Here is a 26,524-nt window from a genome sequence, read left to right on the forward strand (position 1 = left end):
CTAGATCCCAAAGACATCAAAGAGAAAAGACTTGTATAAAAATATAGATAGCAGTTCTGGCAACGGATTAGAAACTGAGGGGATGCTTATCATGGGGTATGGCTGAACAAATTTTGGAGTATAACTGTGATGGAGTTGTTTTTCAGTCATTTTAGCTGTGTCTGATTCTTCATGACCCCATTTGGGGTTTTCTTGTTAAAGATACTGGAGTGATTTGCCATTCATTCTCTAGTTAATTTTACAGATGAGGAAATTGAGGTAACCAGCGTTAAGTGATATACAGCAATTAAGTGCTTGAGGCTGGATTTGAACTTGGGTTTTCCTGACTCCAGGCCCAGGCACACTATCCACTGTGCCATGTAGCTGCCTTTTGTGATACAGTAGTATTGTGATAAAAGAAATGATGAGAGTGGTGGTTTCAGAAAAACATGGGAAGATCTATATGAACTGTTGTAAATGAAGTGGGAAGAACCCAGGGATCATTGTGCACAGTAACAGCAATGTTGTAATGATGATCAACTGTGAAAGATTTGGCTACTCTGATCAATACAATGTTCCAAGACAATTCCAAAGAACTTATAATGAAAAAAATGCTATCCACCAACAGAGAGTACTAATGATTTCTGAGTACAAACTGAAGTATAATTTTCTCACTTTATTTTTCTTGCTTTTTAGAACAATATGGTTAATATGGAAAGATATTTTGCATGATTTCACACATACTATTGATAGTGTGTTGCTTATCTTTTCAATTAGTGAAGAAGGGTGTGTGAGGGAGAAAATTTTAAAAAATGATTGACTTTTATTCCGAAAAACTCTAAATAAATAGGGCATTTCCATATGCAAAGTAAACAGGAAAAGAAGATTAAACATAAACTTGCAGATGTCTATTATTATAGCTTTTCTTTTAAAATACAGGTCTAAACTGTAACTTTCATAACTGTCCTGTTTAATCTGTACTTCTTACTGGATTTCCTTCTTTTCTTTTTTCTGTTAAAAAAAAAGAAATTGAGAATTTTTTACTTTAATTCTTAAGCTGTAAAATATAAAAATACTTTTCTTTGATGTATAACTTTAAAATGATAATTTTAAAAACAAGGAGTGGCATTTAATTTATAAGCTAAAAGCATTAAATATTTTTTCAGTAACTCTTCTTATTATAAATGCCCTAAGTTCCAGTTTTCTTAAAGCTTTATCAAAGGGCAGATGCTTAGAATGTTATTGCTGAACCATACTGTTTATATAAACCCTATCTTTAGATGAGATGATGTTATTTTGACACTGCTACGTCTCTGTATTTATTCAGGCTTTTTACTTAAGTCGGTGTTTCAAAGGAATATACTGGAATTTTCCTTCAAAACAAAAAAAGAGTTCACCTTGCAAAAAGGACAAGTTCTTTTTCTTTCTTTTTTTTTTAAAGGTGAGGTGTCCTTTTGGCTCAAAGCCTAGCAGTGTTATCAATGCAATCTAGCAATCTGGCAGTTTTTTGTGATGCTATATTCCTCTAAGAATTAAAGAAAAGCTATTCTCTGCTTTTTTCAATGCAGCCAAGGGATGAAATACTTTGATCATTCAAAAAGAATTAGAGCAGTTCTCCTCCTAGGCATTAAACATGACAAAGCACATTTAATTTATTCCTCTTCCATATAAACACTAGATATCTTCAGGAAAAAATAAAGATTTAATGTAGGGATGAAAAAAATTAATAACAAGTAAAAATCTTTTAATTCAACTTCAAAATAAGAGATGGTGACTTTTAAAAAATATGTCAAAAATGTGAATTGGAGTTGTCATTCCAATTATAGTGAAACCCGAATTACACAAGAACATATTTTTTAAAACTCCTAGAATTCCATTTATATAAAATACTTATCTGTTTTGGACCCATGACAGAAGCCTTTAGAAGAGGTAAATTAAAAAAAAAAACAAAACCAAACCCTCTTGTATTCCTTCCTTTCTGTTTCCTACTAAAATCATGTTAGTAAAGCCACTCATTATTACCTCAAACTACCATATAAGTCTCCAAATTAGCCTGCCTACCCAGTCTTTTTTACGATATTCCATCCTGTACAGCACTGGCATATTATTCTTTTTTTTTTACATTTATTTTTATTTAAACCCTTACCTTCTGTCTTAGAATCAATATTATGTATTGGTTTCAAGGCAGAGGAGTGGTAGGGTTAAGTGACTTGCCCTGGGGTCACACTGCTAGGAAGTGTCTGAGGTCACATTTGAATCCAAGACCTCTCATCTCTAGGCCTGGATCTCAATCCCCTGAGCCACCTAGCTGCTGCCCCCCTGCCATATTATTCTTAAAACATGATGAAATTCTACCTTCTGACCACACACACACACACACACACACACACACACACACACACACACACACACACACACACACAGTCCAGACTACTTGAATAAATATTTATTTTAGATTTACTATGTTCTATCACTTGACCTTGATGTATTATTAATTTTTCTAGACTCTTTCCCTCATTGACATTCCACATTAATCTGTCTCCCCAGGCAATTCTGATTCCATTGGCTTTTACTTTAATTTTATAATGGTTATTGCTCTTGAATCACTTTCTTCCTGACTTTATCCATCTTTATTTCCTTATCCTTGGGAGGGCAATCTTGTCATCAGATTTCTGTTCTTATACTGCTGAACTTTGTGGGAGCAGATAAAAAAAATTGACTAATTTATCCACTACTACTTGACAGTTCTTCCACTTTAATTTTGCAGACTAGCTAAATCATTCTCCACACCAACCTTTCCAAACATTTTCCTCTTCTTAAGTCCCCAACTACAGGCCACCCCATATGAGTGCAGCAGTAGATTAAGTCTCACTGAAGGGATATAATTTTCAGACTTGATATCTTGAAGGATGATGAGTTTTTGAAGATCATGAAATCCTGGAGGGCAACAAGGTAGGAAATGATGAGGTGAATGTCCTTTAAGTGGTGGAAGATCTGGAAGGAACTTGCCAAAGTCCAACTCTTCTTCCTATCTCTCCAACCTCTTTAACTAGGAGGGAAAGCCTCTCCCTTACCCCAAAGGGGTAGTTCGTATATTGAAGAGAAATTGAGATTAATTCAAGTTGAAATCAAATCAAATTCACATCTCTTCTGCCGTTGGGTGCCCTTTCCTCCTCCCTCACTTCTCTAGTTAGAAGGGTAGCCTTTGGAGAACTTTTCCCCGGTCCTTTACATCACTTCTATTGCATAATTGATTGCTCTCCTGGACTTCATTATCTTCAGGAACTAATTGCCCTGCAGGATGAAATTAACTGGGCAACACACCTCCTAGAATAATTTCCAAACCTGCTGTAGGGCTTGATCATGCCCTGGTGCAGGGTACTCCTTTCATCTTCTTTATATGTGCTGTTTCTTCCAACTAGATTTTCAGATCCTTGAAGGACCTTTTATGACTTAAAAAAAAATGTTATCCTCAGCACTTAGCAACAGTGACTGGCAGATAGTAGGTATTTAATAAATGTTAATATTGATTATAACCAACTCAAATTTCACTTAGATCAAGGACACCTGACAAGAGATTCCTTAACTTTCCTTCCCATTAGTCATCTTGATCACTGTTATTTGTTAACTCTCTGGTCTCAGAAGAGGTATTTCTATTACTATGACAAATCTCTTTACCTCTGCCCTTTATTCAATTTCCTCCCATTTCTTATAGGAAGTTACTTCAGGAATCATTTTCCCACTCTTATTCATAAGATGCCAACAATTCCTTCCGATATGCCCCCAAACATGCTCAGAATTTCTCAACACAAAGCTCTTACTTCTTCTACCTAATGCAGTTACATCTCATCACTCTTCTCTCTTTTGTTGCCAAACTTGAAACACATCTATATGTGATTTCCTAATCATCTAATATGTCCTTGGTTTCTTGAAATATGCTTTCTATTCCCCAAATTATACTTTAAATGCTATGTCAAAGGTCACTATTTTGATAAAAAAAAGTAGCCCTCAAACTTAGTGATCTCTTTGTAGCACCTGCACTGTTAACTTACTCTTACCACTAGATACTTCCCACCCCTCATCTAGAGAAAACACACTGCCAAAGATCCCTTATACTTCTGTTTTCCCTGGATTCTTGTCTTTTTGACTTTTTAAAGTGGATGGTTTACCAAGTTTTGTTCTCAGTCCTTCATTTTTTGTACATAACTTTCTACCTTAGCAATTTCATTCACTTCCAGGTCTTCAACTAGTACTTCAGTACTGAAGATTCTTAATCTATATCTTCAGCTCTACTTTGTCTTCTGAGTTCCAAATCACTTCTAGTTGTAAATAGGAAATCTCCACATAGATTTATAGGTAGCAGTACAAATTTAATGTCCAATACTTACATTGTCATCTTTTCCCCTTAACATTATTCTAACTTTACTGTTTCTGTCAATCTGCCATATATGAAATCTTAAGACTCTTACTTCTCTCCCATCTTTCAGATTAATCAGTGACCAAGTTCTATTAGTTCTACTTCTGAAGGATATTCCATATCCATTGCCTTTTCTATATTTTCATTGCTATCACTCTGGTTCTTGTGACTACTGGATTAGATAATTGCAACTGCCACCTACCAGATGGCTGATAAGAGCAGAGTAAAAGCTTTGTATCTGGCCTAGATAAGGGTTATAGGTAAAAAAATTTGTAAGTAAAAAAAACCAAATAAACCAAAAGCAACTTAACTACACTACATTACCTTATCTCTGAGGCTTTTCAATACTCTAAGTTTTCTTAAAGGAAATATTAAAAACTAAAAAAAGATTTTTCATAATTCTGCATTCATACAGTCATCTCCCATTCCTGGAACCAAATTCTTTATTTCTTTCAAGGCCCAATTCAGTTGTTACCATTATGTCTATTAGGGTTCTCACTTTTAAAAATATTTCTTTAATTTTCTTAGCTTTCCTCTATTTAAAATTCCACTTTGCCACCTCATCATGGCATAGAGGTGACCTTGGGTCATACTGGTGAAGCACAAGGTAGGCCAAGTTCTACCAAGCTAGAAAGGCCTTGTACATAGAGATGGTGATGGAGAACAATGTCTGAAGGGCAGCCTAGCTAAGTTCAACAGGTTCTTCATCAGGTTAGCCGATATATTTTTTGCTCTTAAGTCTATAAGATTGTCTATTAAGGTCAAGAAAAGCTGTGACCTATCTTAGTGGAGAGCAAACCCACACAGTTGAAATTACAGATCCTTGAAGTATTAGAATATTTAAAAATTCTAAGCACAGACTAAAAATTATAGTTGTATAAATATAAGTAAATATAATTTTAAAAAGAACTAAAAGGCAAAAAATACTACTGATATTTCCTACTGATGTTTTCAGTGTTTTAATAACTAATTAGATTAACCTATTTCAATTCAGTAACAACATTTCAGATGCAAACAAAGGAATAATTTGTGTTTTAGTCAATGTGTGCAACTCTCAATGTGGCAGATTATAAGCCATCTATGACTTAAGTCCCAGGGAATTTACTAGAGGAACACAGAAAAATAATTGCCTGGGGTCACACAATATGTGCCAGAGGCAGGATTTGAACCCTAGTCTTTTTTATTTCAAGTCTTACACTTTGCCTCTTATGTTACTTTGCCTATCATTTTAGAGGACAGGGAAAGGATCTATAATTTCGTTGATATTAGGGCACAAATGGATAAGGACTCTACTAATGTAAGTTAACACCTCTGCAACTTATGGTTTTAAGGCAGTATGGTCAGATTTAAAATAGAAACTACATATAGGATCCCTGTGGGCTGCATATTGATTTAGAAAACTACATATCATTATCTGATCTATTGTATTTTTCTTCATTTGTTAAATATTACCTACTTAAATTTTAATCTGGTTCCAGTAGCACTTAGGAGTGTTGTGGCAGTAATGCAGTTATGGACCTTCTGATCTAAGAGCTGTCTAGAGGAGAGGTGTCAAACATGTCACCTGCTGGCCATTTCTGACTGCCTCTGAATTAGAACAATATGTAATTGGGTAATATTTAACAAAAATTAAAAAAAAAAACAAATAAAATGTAGGTAATGTTAATATGTTTTAATTCTAAGTTAATAGGTGGAAAGCAGGGATCCTTATGTACAGTTTAGTAGCTCCATTTCTATTTTAATTTGACATCACTGGTTTAGGTACTGAAAAGTTAAATGATTTATCCAAGGTTCCACTGACAGTATGCCAGAAACTAATCTTGAAGTCATGTCTTCCTGGCTCTAAGGAAACTTTTTTTATCCACTATATCATAATATTTCTCATTTTAAAGATAAGTTAAACTGAGGTAAATATGATGAGGTTGTCTTTCCAGAAATAAGGATCTGGAGATGGATAAAGTCACAGAGAAAGTGATTAAAGAACAATAGCCATTAAAACATTAAAGTGATAGACCATGGAATTCTGACTGCCTAAGGAGACAGGTTAAGTCAATGTGGGAAGGTCAAAGTGATGGTTCATAATAAATTCAAAGAGAATATTTCTTAAGTAGTCTGGGAGAAGCAGAAGTGGTCAGATGGTGAAATTTCAGGATATTTTAAGAATAATAGGTCAGTGGCATATAGGAGAGTGTCATAAAACCCCACTCCTAAAAAAACCACTTGTGATAGGCAGGCTAGTTTGGAGGCTAGCACAATAGTTTGAGAATGGAGCAATGAGGCTCTTAATTAGTGTGATTTTAGTAGGAAAAAGAAAGGAAGGGATACAAGAGAATTTAAAAAATATCACAATACATTAAATAGCAATACATTAAAGTATCATATAAGGTAAAAAAGATAATTTCTAGGAAAAACATTCTTCATAATTTTAAATGAAAAAAATATTAAGCTTATTTACAATTGGCCACTGGGAGGCAGAATCTTCAAGCCCTTTAACCTACTACATAAGAAGAAATTCATCTTGTTTTCAAATAATTAAAAATATAATGGTAGAAGTAATAATAATTGTATTTCTTCTGGTATAAATCCACAACTATAATTTCACTTCTGAGTATTTTGGTTTTAGAGTAGAACCAAAATATTATACTGATTAGGAAGAAGGCTAATCTGAAGCAATCAAATGACTGGTTGTAGGTCCTTGACAATAGAGATCTTATCTTATTTATTATTTTTGCATCTCCCCCTCTACCTGGTACAGTGGTTTTTTTACATAGTAGACATTTAATAAGTTTCTAAACAAATGCTTAAAAACGAATTTCTCTTATAAGTGGCCTAATCATATTGTAATCCTATTTACATTATTAATTTGGATGAAAATCTAAAATAGAATTTCATAAGTTCAAAATCAATTAAATCTGAATTAAGATTTTATTACTTATGAAACTGTGGAATATTTTCAATGCTCTCAAGTTACTCTTTGGTTAAAAAAAAGCATATCTTTTTTTTTTATTTTTTAAACCCTTACCTTCTCTCTTGGAGTCAGTACTGTGTATTGACTCCAAGGCAGAAGAGGGGTAAGGGCTAGGCAATGGGGGTCAAGTGACTTGCCCAGGGTCACACAGCTGGGAAGTGTCTGAGGCCAGATTTGAACCTAGGACCTCCTGTCTCTAGGTCTGGCTCTCAATCCACTGAGCTACCCAGCTGCCCCCAAAGCATATCTTTTAAATGAAAATATTCTCTTATTGATATATGACTATAAATAAAGAAAATTTGTGATTTGTATAGAACTGAAATTGGAAATGATCCTAATGGTAATGGAAAGCTGTACATGTGATAAATTTTCAATAATTACTTGCATGAAAGAAATAATTAAGAAGACATCATCCTTAATAATCAGAAAGGGAGTTTGATAGATAATGTTGTGAGAATGAAGGACACCTCAGAGCCTCAGTGTTGCATTAGTGCCCACAAAGTCTTAAAAAATCTAGCATATATCTATTAAAGAAGTACTATATAAGTGAAATCTCTTGACAGTGGGATTACAAATTGGGGATCTGTATAAGAAAGATATTTCTACATCCTAGTAAATGTTCCATAGTGACCAACTAAATACAAATTCTTTAGAGATATGGTACTCTAGATTACTTATAATGAGTAATCCTGTAATAATTGATTCTCAGTTTACCTATTTCCTATGGATTAAAATAAACCCTTATTAATTAATTAGCCTTACCTGCTTTTAGAGTTTGTGATAATTTTGACAACAGCTTGGATAAAATTTATTTTTATGCTATAAAAGTATTGATCTGTAGTGGAGATAAATTAGAAGTCTTCCATATAAGGTTAGGAGTAAAATAAGTACACTCTTCACTAATATTATTTAATAATGCACTAGAAATGCTAACAATAGTAATAAGAAAAGAAAAAACTGGTTGTATAGACAAAGAGGAAGTGAAAATATTTCTTTTCACAGATGAGGTATATATATGTATATATATATATATGTATATATATATATATATACACATATATAAAATCTTAAGAGATTCAATGAAATGTTAACTGATATCAACGATATCAAAAATTTTAGCAAAGTAGTTAGGATGTAAAATAATGCTATGTAAATCATTTCTATATATCACTAACAATGACTTGCAAGAAGAGATAGTAAGAGATAACATATTTAAATAAAAATAAAGAATAAAATACCTAGGAGTATATCTTCCAAAACAAATCCAGAAACCATATGAACATAATTATAAAACACTTTTTATACAAATAAACTAAGTTTAAATAACTGTAAAAATATTAATTATTCATGAGTAGACACAGCCAGTATAATTAAGATGACAATCCTACTTAATAATCTTATTTGATACCATCTGAATTATATACCAAAAAATTATTAGATTGAATTAGAAAAAAGAATAATAAAATTCATTTTGAAAAACAAAAGGCCTAGAATATTAAATAATGAAAAAAATGTTACAGAAAGAGATTTAGCAGTGACAGATATCAAACTATATTCTAAAGCAGTAATCAAAACTATCTGATCTTGGCTAAGAAAAAAAGGTAGATCAATGGAACAGAAAAGATGTACAAGAAACAGACATAAAACATTACAATAACCTTGTGTTTGATAAGGGTTAAGTTCAAAATTTTTGGAATAAGAATTCACTAATTGGTAAAAATGGATGGAAAAACGAGAAGGCAGTTTGGCAGAAACTAGACATAGATTAATTTTTTACACCATTTTACCGAGATAAGACCAAAATGGATACATGCCTTAGGTATAAGGGGAGATATAAACAAATTAGAATAATAGGGAACCTATTACCTAACATATTCATGAATGGAGGAGAATTTATGAATAAACAAGAGATAGGAAGCATTATGAAATGTAAAATGAATTATTCTGAATACATAAAAATGTTTTTCTACAAATAAAACTAATTTAGTCAAGATAGAAGGAAAACAAGTTGGAAAAATTTTATAGACAGTTTCTCATAAAGTTTCATATCTAAAACATACAGAGAAGTTTGTCAACTATATAAGAATATGAGCCAATCCTCAATTGATAAGTGGTCAAAAGATATGAACAGATAGTTTTTGGATAAATATATCAAAGCTACATATAACCATATGAAAAAATTCTCTGGAGATGGAAGTTCTTGGTTTCAAATCCTTAGACACTTAACTAGCTGTGTGACTTTGGGCAAATCACTTAACCCTCCTTGCCTAGTCCTTACCATTCTTTTGCCTTAGAGTATTGATTCTAGGAGGAAATGTAAGGGTAATAAAAAAAGAAAAAAGAACAAAAGGGCTAGAAGAGGAATTAAGGACTGAAAGAAGTGTCAAGAGATGCTACAAGTGTTGGAAGAAAGTTCTAAAGGCTAAAATCACAGGGGAGCAATGCTGGCTCCCTTCATTCTCAAAAAATGGTCACAGGGCATGGGACAAATATTTCCTCTTAAAAATTAATACATTTATTAAACATGTCATATCTATTAATCAACATTAAAATGTTAACATTCTTTGAAAGGAATACATTTAGATGTATGTATATATACCCTACAAGTTTCTAAATTATCCTTTAATTAGACAAAATATGAAACTCAGAGTAGGGATTTAAAAGAAATAAAATAGCATTACCTTTATCACCAAGATCTCTAAAAAAGGTTGATCCACCTTTATTCTTTTTTACTTCATCCAGTGCATCATTTATAGACTTCAAATATATAAGGCAAATACAGAGAAATCAGTTAAGTTTTTTAAAAAGTTGTGTATATTTTAAAGAGAAAGGAAAAAGGTTGCTTACCTGTTTTGTTAGTTGCTTAACTGAGGCTTTATCTGTAGAAGAAAAAAAACATTATTTAAATCTAAACATCATGGAAATTATTTTATCTTTCATCAAATTTATTTGTATCTTTGTGATTTTCATGGGAAAACAACTATATCAAATATAACATTTTAGGAATGGCATATTCTGCCCTTCCTTGTCCCTCAATATCCTGAAGACTTCCTAGGAAACAGAGTAAGAGTGTTTCAGAAGAATGATGAATTGGAGGTTCAAATAAGGGTTAATATAGCAATTTTATTTAATGTTCTTAACATAAAATTATGAGTCAGATACTTCTAGTTTGAAGTCCTATGCTGTAATAATTTCTTCAAATTACTTTTCAATTTAATCCCTTTCTTATTTCTCAGAAATATCATCATAGTCAATTTTGACTCTAACCCCCCCCCCCCCCCCCCCCCCGTGCTCTGGTTCAAAATAGTTGCCAATCTCACATTCTTTCTTCATGATTATCAAAATTTAGAAGTTTTTCTGTTTTCACTGCAAAAAGGCAAGTATATACTTTGGAAAACTATCATTTAAATTTCTGAAATCATATTCTATGTTCCTTATCACCTTTCTAACTAAAGATGTCTTTGCTAATATGATTGTCCTTTCTTGTTTCTAATTACATTTTCCATCACTTTCTCAATATGTAAATTTTTTTCTTTCTTTTTCCTCCTAGCTCCATATTTTCCATTAACTGAGGCTCCTTTCTATTTGGAATCATTGTTTCTCTTACTTTGCCCTGGTCTTTTAATTTTCTCTATTACCTTGCATGAGCATATGACTAATATTTTTCTTCTTTCTTCCATATTTTTTATGAATTTCTATTCTGAACAATTACAGGATTCTCCTCAAAACACAGGTGATAGAATAAAAGGGAACAAGTTGTGTGTTTTTTTCCCAACTTCATCCAGGATATTACTTATAGCCTTTGAAGTACAAATGGCATTGGAACTAGCACTAGAAGTTTTTGAACCTATTCATAACCTTTTATCATTATGCCTTTCCATAGGTCTTTTGATTCCCTAAGCCTATTCTTCATCCTCATTGTGACCTTTATTCTTTCTACTGCATTGTACTGTGGCAAGCCATCATTCCCACAAAAGTTATATTTTCCTTTCTTCCTTCTTTTGACCCCTTGGTGAATCAACTCAATTCTGCACTATCCTTGAGTCTTGAATCTCTTGTCTACTGGTCCTATTGCCATTCATATCTTAACAACTTTCAATCCTGTTCCAGCCATCCTTCTCCTTCCTTTTCACATGCTGCTGAAGATGAGAAAATTATGAAATTATGTTGATTGGGATCATTACAAATATGTATTATCTAATCTCAACTGAGCCTTACTGAAGCAAGGCAAACATTCTAGTCCTCCCTTACTCATTTACTATCCTCACCCTCCATAGAAGCTGTTTCAAATTTTTTAATTTTTTCTTAAGCTGCCTTTGGTACTTCCTCCTCCCCTTCTCTTTGTTATTCAATTCAGGTATCTTCCTCTATTCTCTCATTCATTTCCATCACTGATGAAGAGATGGTCTTTCTCCACCACAACACCAACCCCTCTCAGTACTCTTGATCATGTCCCGTCTCATCTAATTTAGTAGATTGCCTCCACTATCATTTTCATATTGAGAAGATTTATTTTTAATATATTGAATTATTTCTACAAATTGGCTTTAAATTAAAGGGATAAATCATTTCAACGACCTCTCTACTCATTCCTTTGTTCCTAAGAATTTCAAGAAATGCTCCATCCCACAGAGTCTTCCACTGTAGGCAGATGGAAAACGTTATGAGATTTTATTTCAGTAAATTAAACCAGTTTATGCCAGATGCACCTCCATATAGCACAATGAGTCCTTCAGTTCCTCATTAAAACTCATTACAGAGGTCACTCTTGACTGGGTAGTATTTGATTTCTCTCCTTAGTAGAAGAATATCATGAGATCAATATGTGATTTCCTGCCATCTTCCAGGGTTTGGGGAAGAGTTGAGAGTCTTGATGGACCATTTTCCCATTGGCCATTCACCAATTAGATGTCTTGGATATCTAGGAGAGGTTCAAAGGGTGAACCCCCTAATTATATATATATGGATCTCTGCATGGGAAGTTGAAATCTTGTGACTGTTGAAAGAATCATTTGATCAACTTATTTTGTATTGACCAGTCAATTAATAAATTTCATACCCAGAATTACTGCCTCTTGGCATTTTTAATCATCATGGTACTCTCTATTATCTTCAATCTCTCCCTATATTTGGTTCCTTCCTTGCTGCCTATAAAAATATCTCTGTCCAGTGCCATGCCATTCAAACTACCTAAAAATTATTTCAAAGAGCTAGAAAAAGAATAATCAAACTCATCTGGAAGAACAAAAAGCCAAAAATATTAAAGGAATTAATGAAAATATGGAGGAAGGTGGTTTAGTTGTACTGTATCTGTGATAAAGGATGCAGAGTTTTGCATCAAACCTTTCCATACTTTATCACATATCTCAAAATGCATTATGAAGCAGCAACCATCAAAATAATCTAGTACTGGCTAAGAAATAGATTAGGCACTCAACATGTAGTACTAAATGACCTAAGTAAATTAATGTTTGATAAATCCAAAGATCCAAAGTTTTGGAAGAACTCAGTTTTTGTTAACTGGACAGAGAAAACTAGAAAACAGTATGGGAAAAACTAGGGAAAAACCAACACCTCATGCCACATATCAAAATAAAGTCAAAATGGATACATGATTTAGAAATAAATGGTGATACCATAAACAAGTCAGGGGAGCACCAAATAGTTTACTCATCAGATCTATGGATAAGGGAAGAATTTATGACCAATCAAGATACAGAGATCATTATGAGATATAATATGGATAATTTTGATTACATTAAATTAAAAAAGTTTGCACAACCAAGATGCAACCAAGATGAGAAGGGAAACAACAAACTGGGAAAATTTTTTTATAGTGTCTGACAAATCTACAGAGACCCGAATCAAATTTATAAGAATACAAGTCATTCCCCAATTGATAAATGATCTAAGAATATGAACAGGCAATTCTCAGATGAAGAAATCAAAACAATCTTTAGTCATATGAAAAAATGCTCCAAATCACTATTAATAAGAGAAATGCAAATTGAAACAACTCTGAGGTACCACCTCACACCTATCAGACTGGTCAATATGACCAAGGAGGAAAAAGATAAATGTTGGAGGGGGTTTGGGCACTAATTGCATTGTTGGTAGAACTGGGAACTGATACAACCATTCTGAAGAGGAGAGAAAGGGATATATCCAAGAGATTTTACAAGAGGGAATTTGACAGTCCTTGGCAACAGATTGATATGTGGGTGGTGGTTAGAGATAGTAAAGAGTTGAGAATGACTTCTAGGTTGTGAATCCAAAAGACTGGGAATATAATGTTGCCCTCTATAGTAATAGGGAAGATAAGAAGGTTGGAGAATTTAGGGGGAAAGGTAACGAGTTCCATTGGATATGATGAATTTAAGATATCTTCTGAATATCCAATGTGAAATGTTTGAAAAGCAGATGGAGATACAAGAATGAAGATCAGCAAAGCTTAGGGCAGGAAAGATAGATTTGAGAATCATCATCATAGGGATGATAATTAAAATCCAGGAGGACCTTATGAGATCGCCAAATAAAGCAGAATAGAGGGAGAAGAGAAGGGGGGCCAAAACAGAGCCCTGAGGGACACCTAAAATTTGAGGGCATGACTTGAATGAAGATTCAGTAAAGCAGACAGAGAAGGAGCAATTTGATAGGCAGGAGAACCAGAAAAAAGTGGTGTTACAGTGTCAAAGACTGTAGAGGCCAAAAAGAATGAAGACTATAAAAAAGTCATTGGAGTTGGCAATTAAAAGGTCTTTGAGACACAAGTAAAATCCAGTGGAATTTTGTGTCAGTTGGGGGCGGGAGGGAAGGGAAAGAACATGAATCATGGAAAAAATCTTATAAATTAATTAATTAAATAAACAATTTTCAATTAAAGAAAAGGTCATTGATAACTTTGGAGAAACCAGTTTTGGTGGAAACAACTATTTTTCAAGCTGTTGTCCAATATTCCTATTTATATGCATTTTATTGATCTCACAACCCAATAGAGATGGTAACGAAGAAAATTATACATATGTGAATTTTACATTTTATATTAGTACTTTAAAAAATTAGAAAAAATTTAAAAGAATAAAACTTAGCTACACGAGGTATTTCAACTTATTCTCCACTTATTTCTAAACTCTGAAATATGCTTTCAATTATGAAACAAACTACTCTCTCCAAAGTTACCAGTGGTCTCTCTTTTTTTTTTTTTTACCAGTGGTCTCTTAATAGATTTAATGGCTTTTTCTCAGTCCCTATCCTTGCCTTCTTTATAGCATTTAATATGGCTGAACCATCCTGGATACCCTCTCCTCACTGAGCATTGTTGACACCTCTCTTATTTTTCCTCCCTGTCTGATTGCTCCTTAGTTTCCTTCTTTGTTGGATCTTCATTTCCTTCTAAGTCATACTCATAAAGCTAGTCTAAGACCCCTTTTCCTTCTGCATTTTCTCACCTAGTGAACTCATTGCTTCTTTGATATCAATGATAATTTTTACAAGGATGACACTACATGTCTTGCCCTGGTCTCCTCTCCGCTCTAGGCTCACATCACTAACTGCCTTTTCAACATTTTGAGCCAAATATCTTTCTAAAGCATTATCAATATCCACATCTTCAAAACAGAATTCATTGCCTTTCTCCTTCAACTCATTCTGAATTCCTCTATTACTGTGAAGGACATTACCATCTTTCTGGTCTCTCAGGTTTGCTACTTGTATGTCACCTATAACACCTTACCATCAAAATATGTCCCATGTATCCAGTCAATTACCACATTCTATCATTTTTAAATCTATACATCTCTAGTCTACATCTCTTCCTTTTCATTTGCACAGCTACCACTCTAGTTCAGGTCCTTTTCATTTATCATCTGGGTCATAGTTCCTTAATTGGTCTCTCTGCTTCAGCCCCTCTCCCCACTTCAAACCATTCTCCACACAAGAAAAGGCAAATTAAATGAAGATCTAATAGGAGTTAGGTAGGCAATGAGACACTAGTGGAGGTCTTATCTTTTTTATATAAACATATTTTTTTTTGGAAAAAGGTGAAATGTTTTTCTTTTTCAACCTACGAATCTCCCTGGTTTGTTTGCCTTGACTAAAGACCTCTCAAGATACCTTCTTAATTGTAGAGTTCAGTGGGGTCTTTTTTGTAGCCAGAATAATCAAGCAATCTTTCTCTTACACTGGATTTGTTCTCCTCCCACACCTAGCACAATGCATTGCAAAAGCAGCCACTCAATTATGATCTGTTATGCAAATATCACTAAAATCAGTCCCATCATTTTAAAGTCACAATTGTCTCTTGTGTCTATATTATTCATATACATTATATAGAATATAATGAAAACGAGAATGAAAATTTACCAAAGGAAAGTAAACCTACAATCTTAAAATAAGTTAATAAAGTTTTATTGAAATAAGAATAAAAAATGGAAAATACATAGGTTTCTTTTCTTTTCTTTTTTTTTTGGTATAAGGGGTTGTGTGTGTGTGTGTGATGGAATTTTGGTTCAGGAAAAAGATGGAATGTTTTTCAAAAGTCTCAACCTATTTTAGAGATTCCATCAAGTGGTTTTCAATATTTATAGTGGAATTATGAAGTAAAAATCAGGTACAGGCACATCTTGTTACAGGCAAGGGGCGATTTTAATACTTAAAAAAAGTAAAACTGCATCAATAAATATCAAATCTAAATACAGGTCAAATAACTCTACTTCTAGCCAAAATAAAGTTATTTGATAGCTATAACTAACAAAATATTAGCAACAGTTACTAATTTAACTTTAGTTTGCTAGAGGCAATAGTGGTCTTTTGACATACATATTTGACAATAAAAATACTTCCATCAGCTCTTACAAAAATATATGAAAAATCTGGCAGGAGTATGTTATTAGCATGTGAAGATAGCTAAAATAGGCCAGTGTATGCATATACTCTGTTAAATGGGATTTTTAATAATTTCTAAAGAGGCTTAATATAGACAAAAAAGAAATCATTGGCAAAACAACTAAATTGACAACTGTCAAATTTGTTGTCCTTTCTATAGCCAATGGCACTCATGTACATGGGAATAGCTGATTAATACCTATAAAGTAATATAAAAGTTTTTAAAAAAAGAGAGAAAAACAAAAATATTATTTCTTCTTCCTCAAAACAAAATGTGACTTTGGGATTAATATTCAGGATCTCCCCATGTTTTGTTTTAATGGGTATTTCCATGTTACTGAATGGCTACCAATGTAATTTGCAAATTATGAAAAGTGAAAGGTGGTTTCTTGTCTTCTGGGGGTGGGGGTCCAAATAATGGATTGTCCAAAAATAGTGATATTTATTTTTAACTCTCCTGGGTTTATAGTGCTCCAGGATTTCTAGCCTACGATATCAGCAGAATATTTGTATTTTAAAGTAAGACAGCTAGGCAGCATAGTGGATAGAGTGCCATGCCTGGAGTGAAGAAGACCTGAGTTGAAATCTGAAGTCAGACATTTATTAGCTGCAATCTGTGTTAAGCAAGACCTCTGTTTACATTAATTTCCTCATCTGTAAAATGGGGATAAAATGGTACCTATCTCCTAAAGTTGTGTCAGACAAGATAATAATTGAAAAGTGCTTAGCACAGCCTCTGGTACATAGCAAACACTACAGAAATATTAAGTTATTATTATTATTATTAATTTTTTTGAAGTTTGAGAAGTTTGAAGAAGAGAAGTTTGAAGTCTTTAAAGGAGCTTTACAATTATGTAAAGGCAATAGAGCCCTACCTAATCCTCTTCTGATTTACTTCCAGGTCTTGCCAATTAGAAACTATTTATACTGCCAGGGAAAGTTCTACAGGCCTATTTATTTATTTTTAAAAAATTTAAATTAATTTATTTAGTCAATTTAGAACATTATTTCTTGGTTACAAGAATTATATTTTCCCCCTCCCTCCCCTCCCTGTAGCTGACGTGCAATTTCACTGGGTATTACATGTGTCCTTGATCAAAACCTATTTCCATGTTGTTGGTGTTTGCATTAGGATGTTCATTTAGAGTCTACATCCCCAACCATATCCCCTCAACCTATGTATTCAAGCAGTTTTTTTTCTTTTGTGTTTCTGCTCCCACAGTTTTTCCTCTGAACGTGGATAGTGTTTTCTCTCGTAGATCCCTCCAAGTTGTTCAGGATCACTGCATAGTCACTAATGGAGAAGTCCATTACATTTGATTGTACCACAGTGTATCAGCTCCTTTCACTCTGCATCAATTCCTGGAGGTCATTCCAGTTCACTTGGAATTTCTCCAGTTTATTATTCCTTTGAGCACGATAGTATTCCATCACCAACATATACCACAATTTGTTCAGCCATTCCCCAATTGAAGGGCTTCCCCTCATTTTCCAATTTTTTGCCACCATAAAGAGCACAGCTATGAAAATTTTTTGTACATGTCTTTTTCCTTATTATCTCTTTGGGGTACAAACCCAGCAGTGCTATGGCTGGATCAAAGAGCAAACAGTCTTTTAGTGCCCTTTGGGCATAATTCCAAATTGCCTTCCAGACTCTACAGGTCCATTTAACTACATATCAAAGGCATAGCACCTGAGATGAGACCTATGACTTCACTGGGATAGGTTATTTTCCATAATTTATTGTTTTAGAGAATTGCCTAGAGCACAGAGAGGCTAAATTAATTTCCCAGGGTTACACAACCATTAAATATCAGAGCTAGAACTTGGGAATATAAGTCTTCCTGACTCTGAGGCCAGTTTTCTACCAAATACATAGTAGCCATTCCTTATTTACTTGGCCTTTCCTACATAGATGGCTAAGAGGTTTATGGATCTCTTCCAGGAATCTCTACAATTTTCTGTGATTTGATGAAGTCAGCAAAATGTCTTCTGACAACAGGAAAATCTATAAAACATGACTATCAATATGGATCTAGTGGATAAAATGCTGAACCTGGAGTTGGGAAGTCCCCAGTTCAAATCCAGTCTCAGACACTTTCTAGTTATGCGATCTTTGGCAAGTCTGCCTTAGTTTCTTCAACAGTAAGATGGAGAAAATAACTTTAGCAAATGATTTGTGAACAGAGGAAGAAAATTATAGGCCAATTTCATTAATTAATGTAGATGCAAAAATTCTAAATAAAATATTAGCCAGGAGACTACAATAAAATATCACAAAGATTATATATTATAATCAAACATGATTTATACCAAGTATACAGAGATGGTTTAATATATAAGGAAAACTACTAACAATTGATTATATCAATAATAAAAGTAACAAAAATGATATAATTTTATCATTAAGGGAAGAAAAAGCTTTTGATGAAATACAACATTCATTTCTATTTAAAAAATTGTTTTAAATTAAAAAAAAAGGAACAACTATAAAACAACTACAGCTACAAAACAAGTCTAAGGAGAAAGAATAAAAACAACTTTTTTCTTGAGACAGAATCTCTCTCTGACTTTGGCTAAGTCGGGGGCAGACCCTAAGAACACAGATAAAAGAGATGGGGCTCTTTTCTCCAAAACTTCAGAAATTTATGGTACCATAAACTAATCAGAGACTAAAATGTAAGTTCTCCACTGTGAATTTCCATATTATAGTGTGAATGTTTTCATAAATGCTAAAATGTTTTAGAGGTTTTTAACTCTCTGTATAATTTATTTGAAGGAAAAATGAGAAGAGAATTGTGAAAATTACAAGGAATTAACATTTAGATCTCTTTTTACTCCTTGCTTGGAAAGTGACAGATTTATTGCTTTAGTGGAGGAGGAAGGTAACTTCACTTTTTTAAGAGAAAAGGGAAACAAATCTAAATTAATAGGAGTATCAGTTAGATTCTGAAGTGAAGAAAAAAAATAGCTATGCCACTTAAGATATACCCATTATCAATTCTTTCCAAGAGAAAAGTCTATGTAAATCAAGGAACAACCAAAAAAGTAAATAAATATTATTAGAAGGTTACATCTAATCAGATACTTGTGAGTTTTACAAATTAAACTTAAGTAAAAATCAATTCAGAAAGTAATTTTTAAATGAAGGCTTTTAAAAAAATTATAAATTTTGCTGTAAATTATATTAGATTCCCTGATTGAAGTATGGATATTAAGTGGAATAGGATTAGAAAAATTTGTTAAGAAGAAAATGAGACTCCTACCCAATTTTATGATAAACTATGTCAGTCTGGTTGTGTCATGTCTAGGTCAGTGATGGCGAACCTTTTAGAGACTTCATGCCATGTCCTGCTCCCCCCCCCTCCCAGACTGCATGCAATGCCTTCCCCTGACTGAATGCCACATGCACCCCACCTATACACACACAGGGGAGGGAGAAAGCACTCCCATTGGGCCGTTGGGCAAAGGGGTGGGTGATATGAAAAAATATCCTCAAGCCAGTGGAGAGGGAGAAGGGAGCAGTTTCTCCCAAGTCCCTCTGCCTTTCTAGTAATGAGATCTAATGGGCAAAGGCATGCATGCCCACAGAGAGCGCTCTGTGTGACTTCTCTGGCACTTGTGCCATAGGTGTGCCCTCATGGCTCTTGGTTATGTTAATCAATCCCTACCAAGAATTATGGTAAATCTAAGTTTTTTGCCCGAGATGACACGAGAAGTATATAGAGGAACTTAGGAGCATCACCACATAATAAAGGAAGGGAAAACATGAATCACCATCTATTAGGATATACCCCTAAGAGATCTTCTTTCCCTATTTTACATCACAAAAGTTGGAGTAAGAAGTCAGTTTGGGTTAAATTTCAAAACCATTTAACAATCTGGATTTTAAAAACTTCTTGCCTATGGAAAGAGAAGCAACTTGAATGAATAAAATTTAAATATGGAAAATGCTTTGTGTTACTTCTCTGAAAATGTAACAGAACTTAATTGTTATTTGAACAAGTCAGGCATTTGTAAGCTATTAAGTAGGGCTGAAATGCTATCTTCAAATAATTCCATATTGCAAATATATTAATATAGTTTCTATGTTATAAAGAATTACTATAAGGCATCTCATATCTTTCATATCTCAAGAGACTAAAAACTTCCATCAAACCCCCTTTTGCAAAACTCCAAGTCCCCTTTATTTTCAAATCCTACTTGCTCAAACTCCCTCTCTGTCTCACTCTCTCCCTCTTCCCCTCCCTCCTAAACCCCTTTTCTTTCCCCATCCCTCTCTCTGCCTCTCTTATATAACTCTCCATATGGATAACTCTGCTGGATTTTAGCCATGATTAGTATAAAATGCTAAAAGCGATAAGATGAATGACTTTCTACATAAGATAATTTGGAAATGCATTCAGCTTAATTTGTTGTTATCTGAATAATAATAAGTTTTGTTTAATATTTTAAATTTATATTATGAATGTTTCTAACTTTTTGTATTGTGATTTTTGGGAAATCACTATGAGAAATACTATTAAGCTTCATTAGAAAATTTAACTTTTAATCTGGATATTTGGAAATTATCAATTTATTAGAGGCTATTTTCACAATGTTAAAACCTATGAAGTAACAGAATATATTTTAAAGGGGAAGGATAATAATAATTTATTTTGTGGAAAAGGAAAAAAGAGAGAAAGAAACCTTATAAAATAATATTTATAAACTTTCCAGGTTCCTTGGGACATATGCTTGGACAAGGTAATAAAATCTTATCTTCTTTGTGAAAGAATTTCTGAATTGATTTATTGAGAAAATGGGTTCTTTTATTCTATTACAAATATTCCTTGACCAAGGGAGGATTTACAAATTTGTTTATAGTATACCAGTGATTTATGTGATGGTTTGTGCTTATGAAAATTATTATATTAAATTGGAATAGTATACTTTGAAATTATATCTTGAGCCAAGTTAGTGGAATTTCAGAATGTAATTATATTTTTAATTTCTAGTGACAGATTTTTTACATAATTATGAAATTAAACTTGTGAAGAAGAAAAGGATGTTGAATAAATTTTTTTGGAAGGTCTGGTAAACTTTTGTTACTAACTTATTGAAACAACACTAGGATAGTAATAACTATCCAGCTTTAAAGTATGATTAGTGAGACTGCTATTTCAGGTGAAATCTTGTGGAACTGTATATTGTTGAGTTTTGAATTCAGGTATAACTGTCTGATCTATTAAGTCAGCAATCTACCACTTGAGGGAAATTCCACTAGATGCTCAAGGGAGTCTAGCCTCAAAACTACTACAGGTGAATGTCTGTGCCTTAGAAAGGATAAGGGGATGACTTTGGCATGGACTAAAGTAGGATTCTCTTAACTCTCATTTCTGTTGTAGAGCTTTGCTTTATAACTGGCTGTTACAAATAGTAAACAGGACTCTTACCTGAAATCAAACAGGACTAAGGATGCTTTACCCTATTATACTTATGTTGAGTTGTTCTGTACCCTTGGGCTTTAGGCCTGGCACTTAAAAAGAAAACACTAGACAAAGATCTTCTGAGCAAATCTAACTTTATTGTAGGACTATTGTCAGAAATGTGCAGATATACCCAGCATTTGAGACCCTGTATCTTAGAGGTTATAAATATTTATAGCATTAGTATAAACATAGGCAGAAATGAAATGGGCAGGTCTCAAGTTGACCCTTTTCAGTTAGGGGGACTATAGTGGGGACTTCCTCTTTTGGGTACCAGATAGTCAGCAATGAATCTCAAAACTATAGGGTAATAATATCCCGTCTACCCTAGGGCCCAATTCTGAGAAAACACTGCTCAGTGTCAAAAATGCAGTGTCAAAAAAAATAATCTTACTTTATTACTGACACAGAACACTTTATGATATTTCCTGATTATTCTTACTGATTATCATCTCATAGTACAGTTATTCAATCAGCTAATAACTGGGGCTATCTTTTATAATAAATCACACAGTTATAACTTATCATGGTAATTAACAATGATTAGAAACAATTATATTTCTTCTTATATACTCTAGTCTTGATGCTGTGATAACCATGTCCCTGCTTCTTCCTTTCATAATAAATCTCTCTAACCATGGTTGGTAAAGTTGTAATTTTTGTAATATAATGAATCTTGTTGTTGCAATACCTCAGCACCTCTGAGTTATATAATAGGATATAATTATGAAAGACATCATTATTTTTAACTGAATTAGTAGTCAATTTTATATCATAAGTAATTGAGCTTTGGGGTTTGCTATTAATAATTATGCATTCCTGTTTAAGGTCCTTGAAATATCTCAGAATGATATGGGGAAAATTTGATAAAGATGAAAAAGTTTATAGGACAAAGATACAAATATATTAATTAGTATAGTTAACATATGTAGACAGCTAGTTTGAGATATACACTTCTTTTTATATACCAATATGGGATTAAGAATTCAGTATATTTACACATCCCATCATAAATCTTCTGTTGTCAGTTAAATAAGCATCTTTTATGCCAGTCCCTTTGTGTAGCCAATGAACCTAAGAATAAAAGACATCTACTTACAAAGAGTACTGTAAGCTATGATTTCATGCCTATGATTTAGATAGCTAAAGCATTTCATTTTCCAAAGGGGAGAATTAGCTGAAATGGAAAGTTTTGAGAAGGCAACAAAAGTGACGAGATCAGACAATTATATATATCAAATGTAAATGATTTTATGAGATAGACAGGTCTTGAACATGTTCTAATAATAAGTTCTCAAAAATGGGCTCAAGATTTAAAAAACTGGGTTCAGGACTTTATATATAATGTATAAACCAGGTATTTTTTTCTCTATTTAAAAAACACTTAATTGAAAAAGTTTCAGAGTTCTGTCTTCTGTGGTGCTTCAAAATGTTTAGTTTTTAAATTCATAATTGCTATTTCAAATTCCTAAATATATCAACATATTAATTCCCTAACATATAGGGTATTGTATATAATATAAAAACATCATAGTTATAGGTGGTAAAACTGAAGTTTTTCCCTTTAAATGAATGCCAGTATTAAAAAGTTAAATGACAATGAAGTCAATGCCAATTTAGAAAAGCACTCAACTTTAACTTACATGTCTGCTTTGGAAAATATTCTTTTATAGAAGGACTCATTTTACAAGTCAGATCCTCATAGATTCTTTTTAATGTTCTTCCTAAAGCATGTTTTTGGTGTTGTCTATATTAGATATAGAGTTTAAAGATAGAAGTATCAAGAGGTATATAAAAACTTAAATTCTAAAGTTCAAAGTATACTATGGGTTCCTAATTTGATGTACTTAAAGTTCTGCTAACAGGATTAACACCATAAGGTTTGAGCCAGTTTTTACCAGATAATATAGTAATTGGAAAAGCAAAATCTAAGAGATTGTACTAAATTGTATTGAGTCTTATAAATTTTAGGAGAATTATTTAAGAATGTCTACAAGTAACCTGAATCAGAGAAGTATATCTTCCAGAAGAAGTCCCTCATTTCAGAGCTGTTCTGAGAACAGGCCTGCTTCAGAAGTTATAGGAGGGCATGTTTTTGGAAGCTAGATGTAGCAGTCCAGCCCATAGGTATTATGGAGAGACAAGGATTGTGAGTGAGCACATGGCCATCCTGCTCATGGCAAAGAGCTCTATTCCCAGCGTGGCTGAAGTTTAGGTATGAAACCTTGCTTTCCTTTGTCTCACTCCTTTGTCTCACTCTCCGGAGGATAATAACCCCACCTTCACCTTGTCATAAGTTGCATTAGCCAATGGCTATACCCCAGGGAACTCATCCATATGCATTGAGGTATCATGTAACTGATCAATATGTATTGAGCTCATTTGTATATCAAAGAGAATATAAGGGACTTGACACAGCCAGCCCGCCCACTGGGAGGACACCGACAGGTTTGCAATGGAGCAACTTCTCCCCTTTCTCTCTCCTCTCTATCTTTCTCTCTGAGGCCTGGCCTTTTTGGCCAGGCCTCCCTGTTTCTCTCTCTTTTCTAATGCTAATATCTAGCATTATCTACCACCTTTAGTTTCTGATCTCCTTTCCATCTGAGCTAGCTGTATCCTCTGACCAGTGCAGTATTAAATTGAGACCATTGAATGGGAATAGCCTGAATTAATAACCACCAGTGGTTGGAGCATGCTGTGGCTCCCGAAAAATTAATAATTGATTACTGACTCGATTATTTACATCTCTAAAGTCGGCTCGTTCACGCCCTTCGCGGGATCTAAAACTTCTATACTGTTTCTATCTTCTCTCCTTGCAACCTCTTGCGGGCCAGGAGGTTGCACTAGACAACTGCATGAGACGTCTAAGCCCTAAGATATGATGTGTTGATGAAATGGAGAATGGGAATTGTGAATGTGAAAGAGAAAGAGATCCATTCACTCACACTCAGCTTGGAGAACATATAACTTTTAATATTAACTCAATCATTATCTCTTGGAGCTTTTTCTTAAGATCATTCTTTTCTTTTTCTTGATCTATCTTGTTATCATGAAGATAGGTGTCAGTATCTCTAAGTTCATTAAGTAAGATGGTGTCAAACTTAGGGCAATAGTTCCTGAAGACATTCCTCAAGTGCTTATCACAATCCTTGAGAAATTGCCTCCTCACATGTACTTCTGCTTCTTTTGAATCAGGGCTAAAACCTAACAGTCCCTCAGTTTTTTCAATAAGGCAATCAATAAATGTACTTGGGTGTTGGCTTGGACCCTGAGGTATGGAGAGAGAGAAAGAGAGGAGAACCCCCTTTCCACAAAGCGGGATTCAGGGGAGACAGCAGCCATAACGAATTGGCTCAGAGAGAGGAGAGGGGGTTTGAAGATTTTCCCCCCTTCTGCCTTCCCTCCTTAGCTAAAGCTGCTCTCCCCAATTCGCTCTTGTCCCTCTTATCCCCCCTCCACTACTCGAGACCCAAAGGTCTCCCCTAGATCCGTTCACTCACACTCAGCTTGGGGAACAGATAACTTTTAATGTCAACTCAATCAGATAATACAAAAGGAATAACGGGCAGGGAAGAATGGGGAAAGGAAAGTGGGGAGAGGGAGAGGGGGTCCCTGTCTCTATCTAAACCCTTTCCCTTCCTCCTCGAGTTTGGGGGTGGGACTCAGGCCTTGGTAGCCTGAGCCCCCTGAGAGAACGTCAGTTTGACTCACTCCCTGGGCAACAGGAGGTGAGGTAAAGTCTGCTCAGGTTTCTCTTCAAAAGTCCCTTCAATTAGGAAGTGTTGGGGGAAAGATTTCCAGTCACCAGCAGGAAAAGTGGGTAACCCTCAGGAGAAAGTCTTTATCCACCTTCTCTCTGAATGTCTCAAGATGGAGAGACCTTCACTGCTCTCCTCCTCAGAGTCTTCTCTCCTCAGGATTCCACTCCTGGGGCCCCTCCCCCATCGAGGTGATCAATTTCACATACTCTTCAGTCTGGCACTTTTTCTCTAGTGACAGCCTCTATCACATTAATCAGTCAAATCTCTTCTGTCCCTGTTTGAGGTTTTGTTACCAAAGATACTGGAGTGGTTTGCCATTTCCTTCTTCAGTTCATTTTACAGACAAGGAAACTGAGTCAAAGAGGTTAAGTCACTTGCCCAGAGTGACACACCTAGTAGGTATCTGAGGCCAGATTTTAACTAAGGAAGATGAATTGTCCTGAACTTAGGCCTGCCACTCTAACCACTGTGCCAGTTGGTATCATAATTTATTATTTAAGTCTACATACTGTAATAACTTAATTGAACTCTGGTCCTTTTATTAATATTTACTTGAACAGGAGAAAGCAGACAGAGAGAGAGAGAGAGAAGAGGTTAAATTTATCCTGCTATGTGGTCGGTCTCCCAGTGGACCCCTTAGCCACCTTCCTTTTGGCCCCATGCCAGAGAGAATAGAGAGAACCCACTTCCAGGATCCACCCTACTTTATTTTCTCCTTTTATACCAGATCAATTTCCCAATCATTTCTGGGTCAAGTGCCTAGGTCACCATCTGGGGACCCACTCTCAAGTGGTATGATCCTGGAAGAGGGTTCCCTTCACACAATACTTTACTTGTATTACCCATATTCATTACTTTTAGGAACTGTGTTATGCTCTGTAAAGGATATAGTTATTATTTCTTCCTTTTTATATTTGTTTACAATTCCTGTGTGTCCTAATATAGTAATCGATTTTTGTAAAGTTAGCATTTGATCTAGAGGTTGTGCACACACACACACATATATCTGTGATTGTTCCCCCTCAGAACATAAGTTCTTCAAATTGCT

General features: G+C 34.2%; 1 protein-coding gene across 1 annotated transcript in view; it reads right to left on the reverse strand.

Annotated features, from left to right (window-relative positions):
• Positions 1-26,524, reverse strand: part of MICU2 (mitochondrial calcium uptake 2) — a 186,467-nt gene that overhangs the window by 49,791 nt on the left and 110,152 nt on the right. Inside the window, exons 3-4 of the mRNA XM_007495212.3 lie at positions 10,212-10,243; positions 10,046-10,121 (exon numbers count right to left, since the gene is read on the reverse strand). Of these exons, the coding sequence (XP_007495274.2) occupies positions 10,046-10,121; positions 10,212-10,243 (108 nt within the window). The remainder of the gene's footprint in view (positions 1-10,045; positions 10,122-10,211; positions 10,244-26,524) is intronic.

The sequence above is a fragment of the Monodelphis domestica genome, chromosome 4 (assembly GCF_027887165.1).
Source record: "Monodelphis domestica isolate mMonDom1 chromosome 4, mMonDom1.pri, whole genome shotgun sequence".
In the NCBI taxonomy this organism is placed as follows: Eukaryota; Metazoa; Chordata; class Mammalia; order Didelphimorphia; family Didelphidae; genus Monodelphis; species Monodelphis domestica.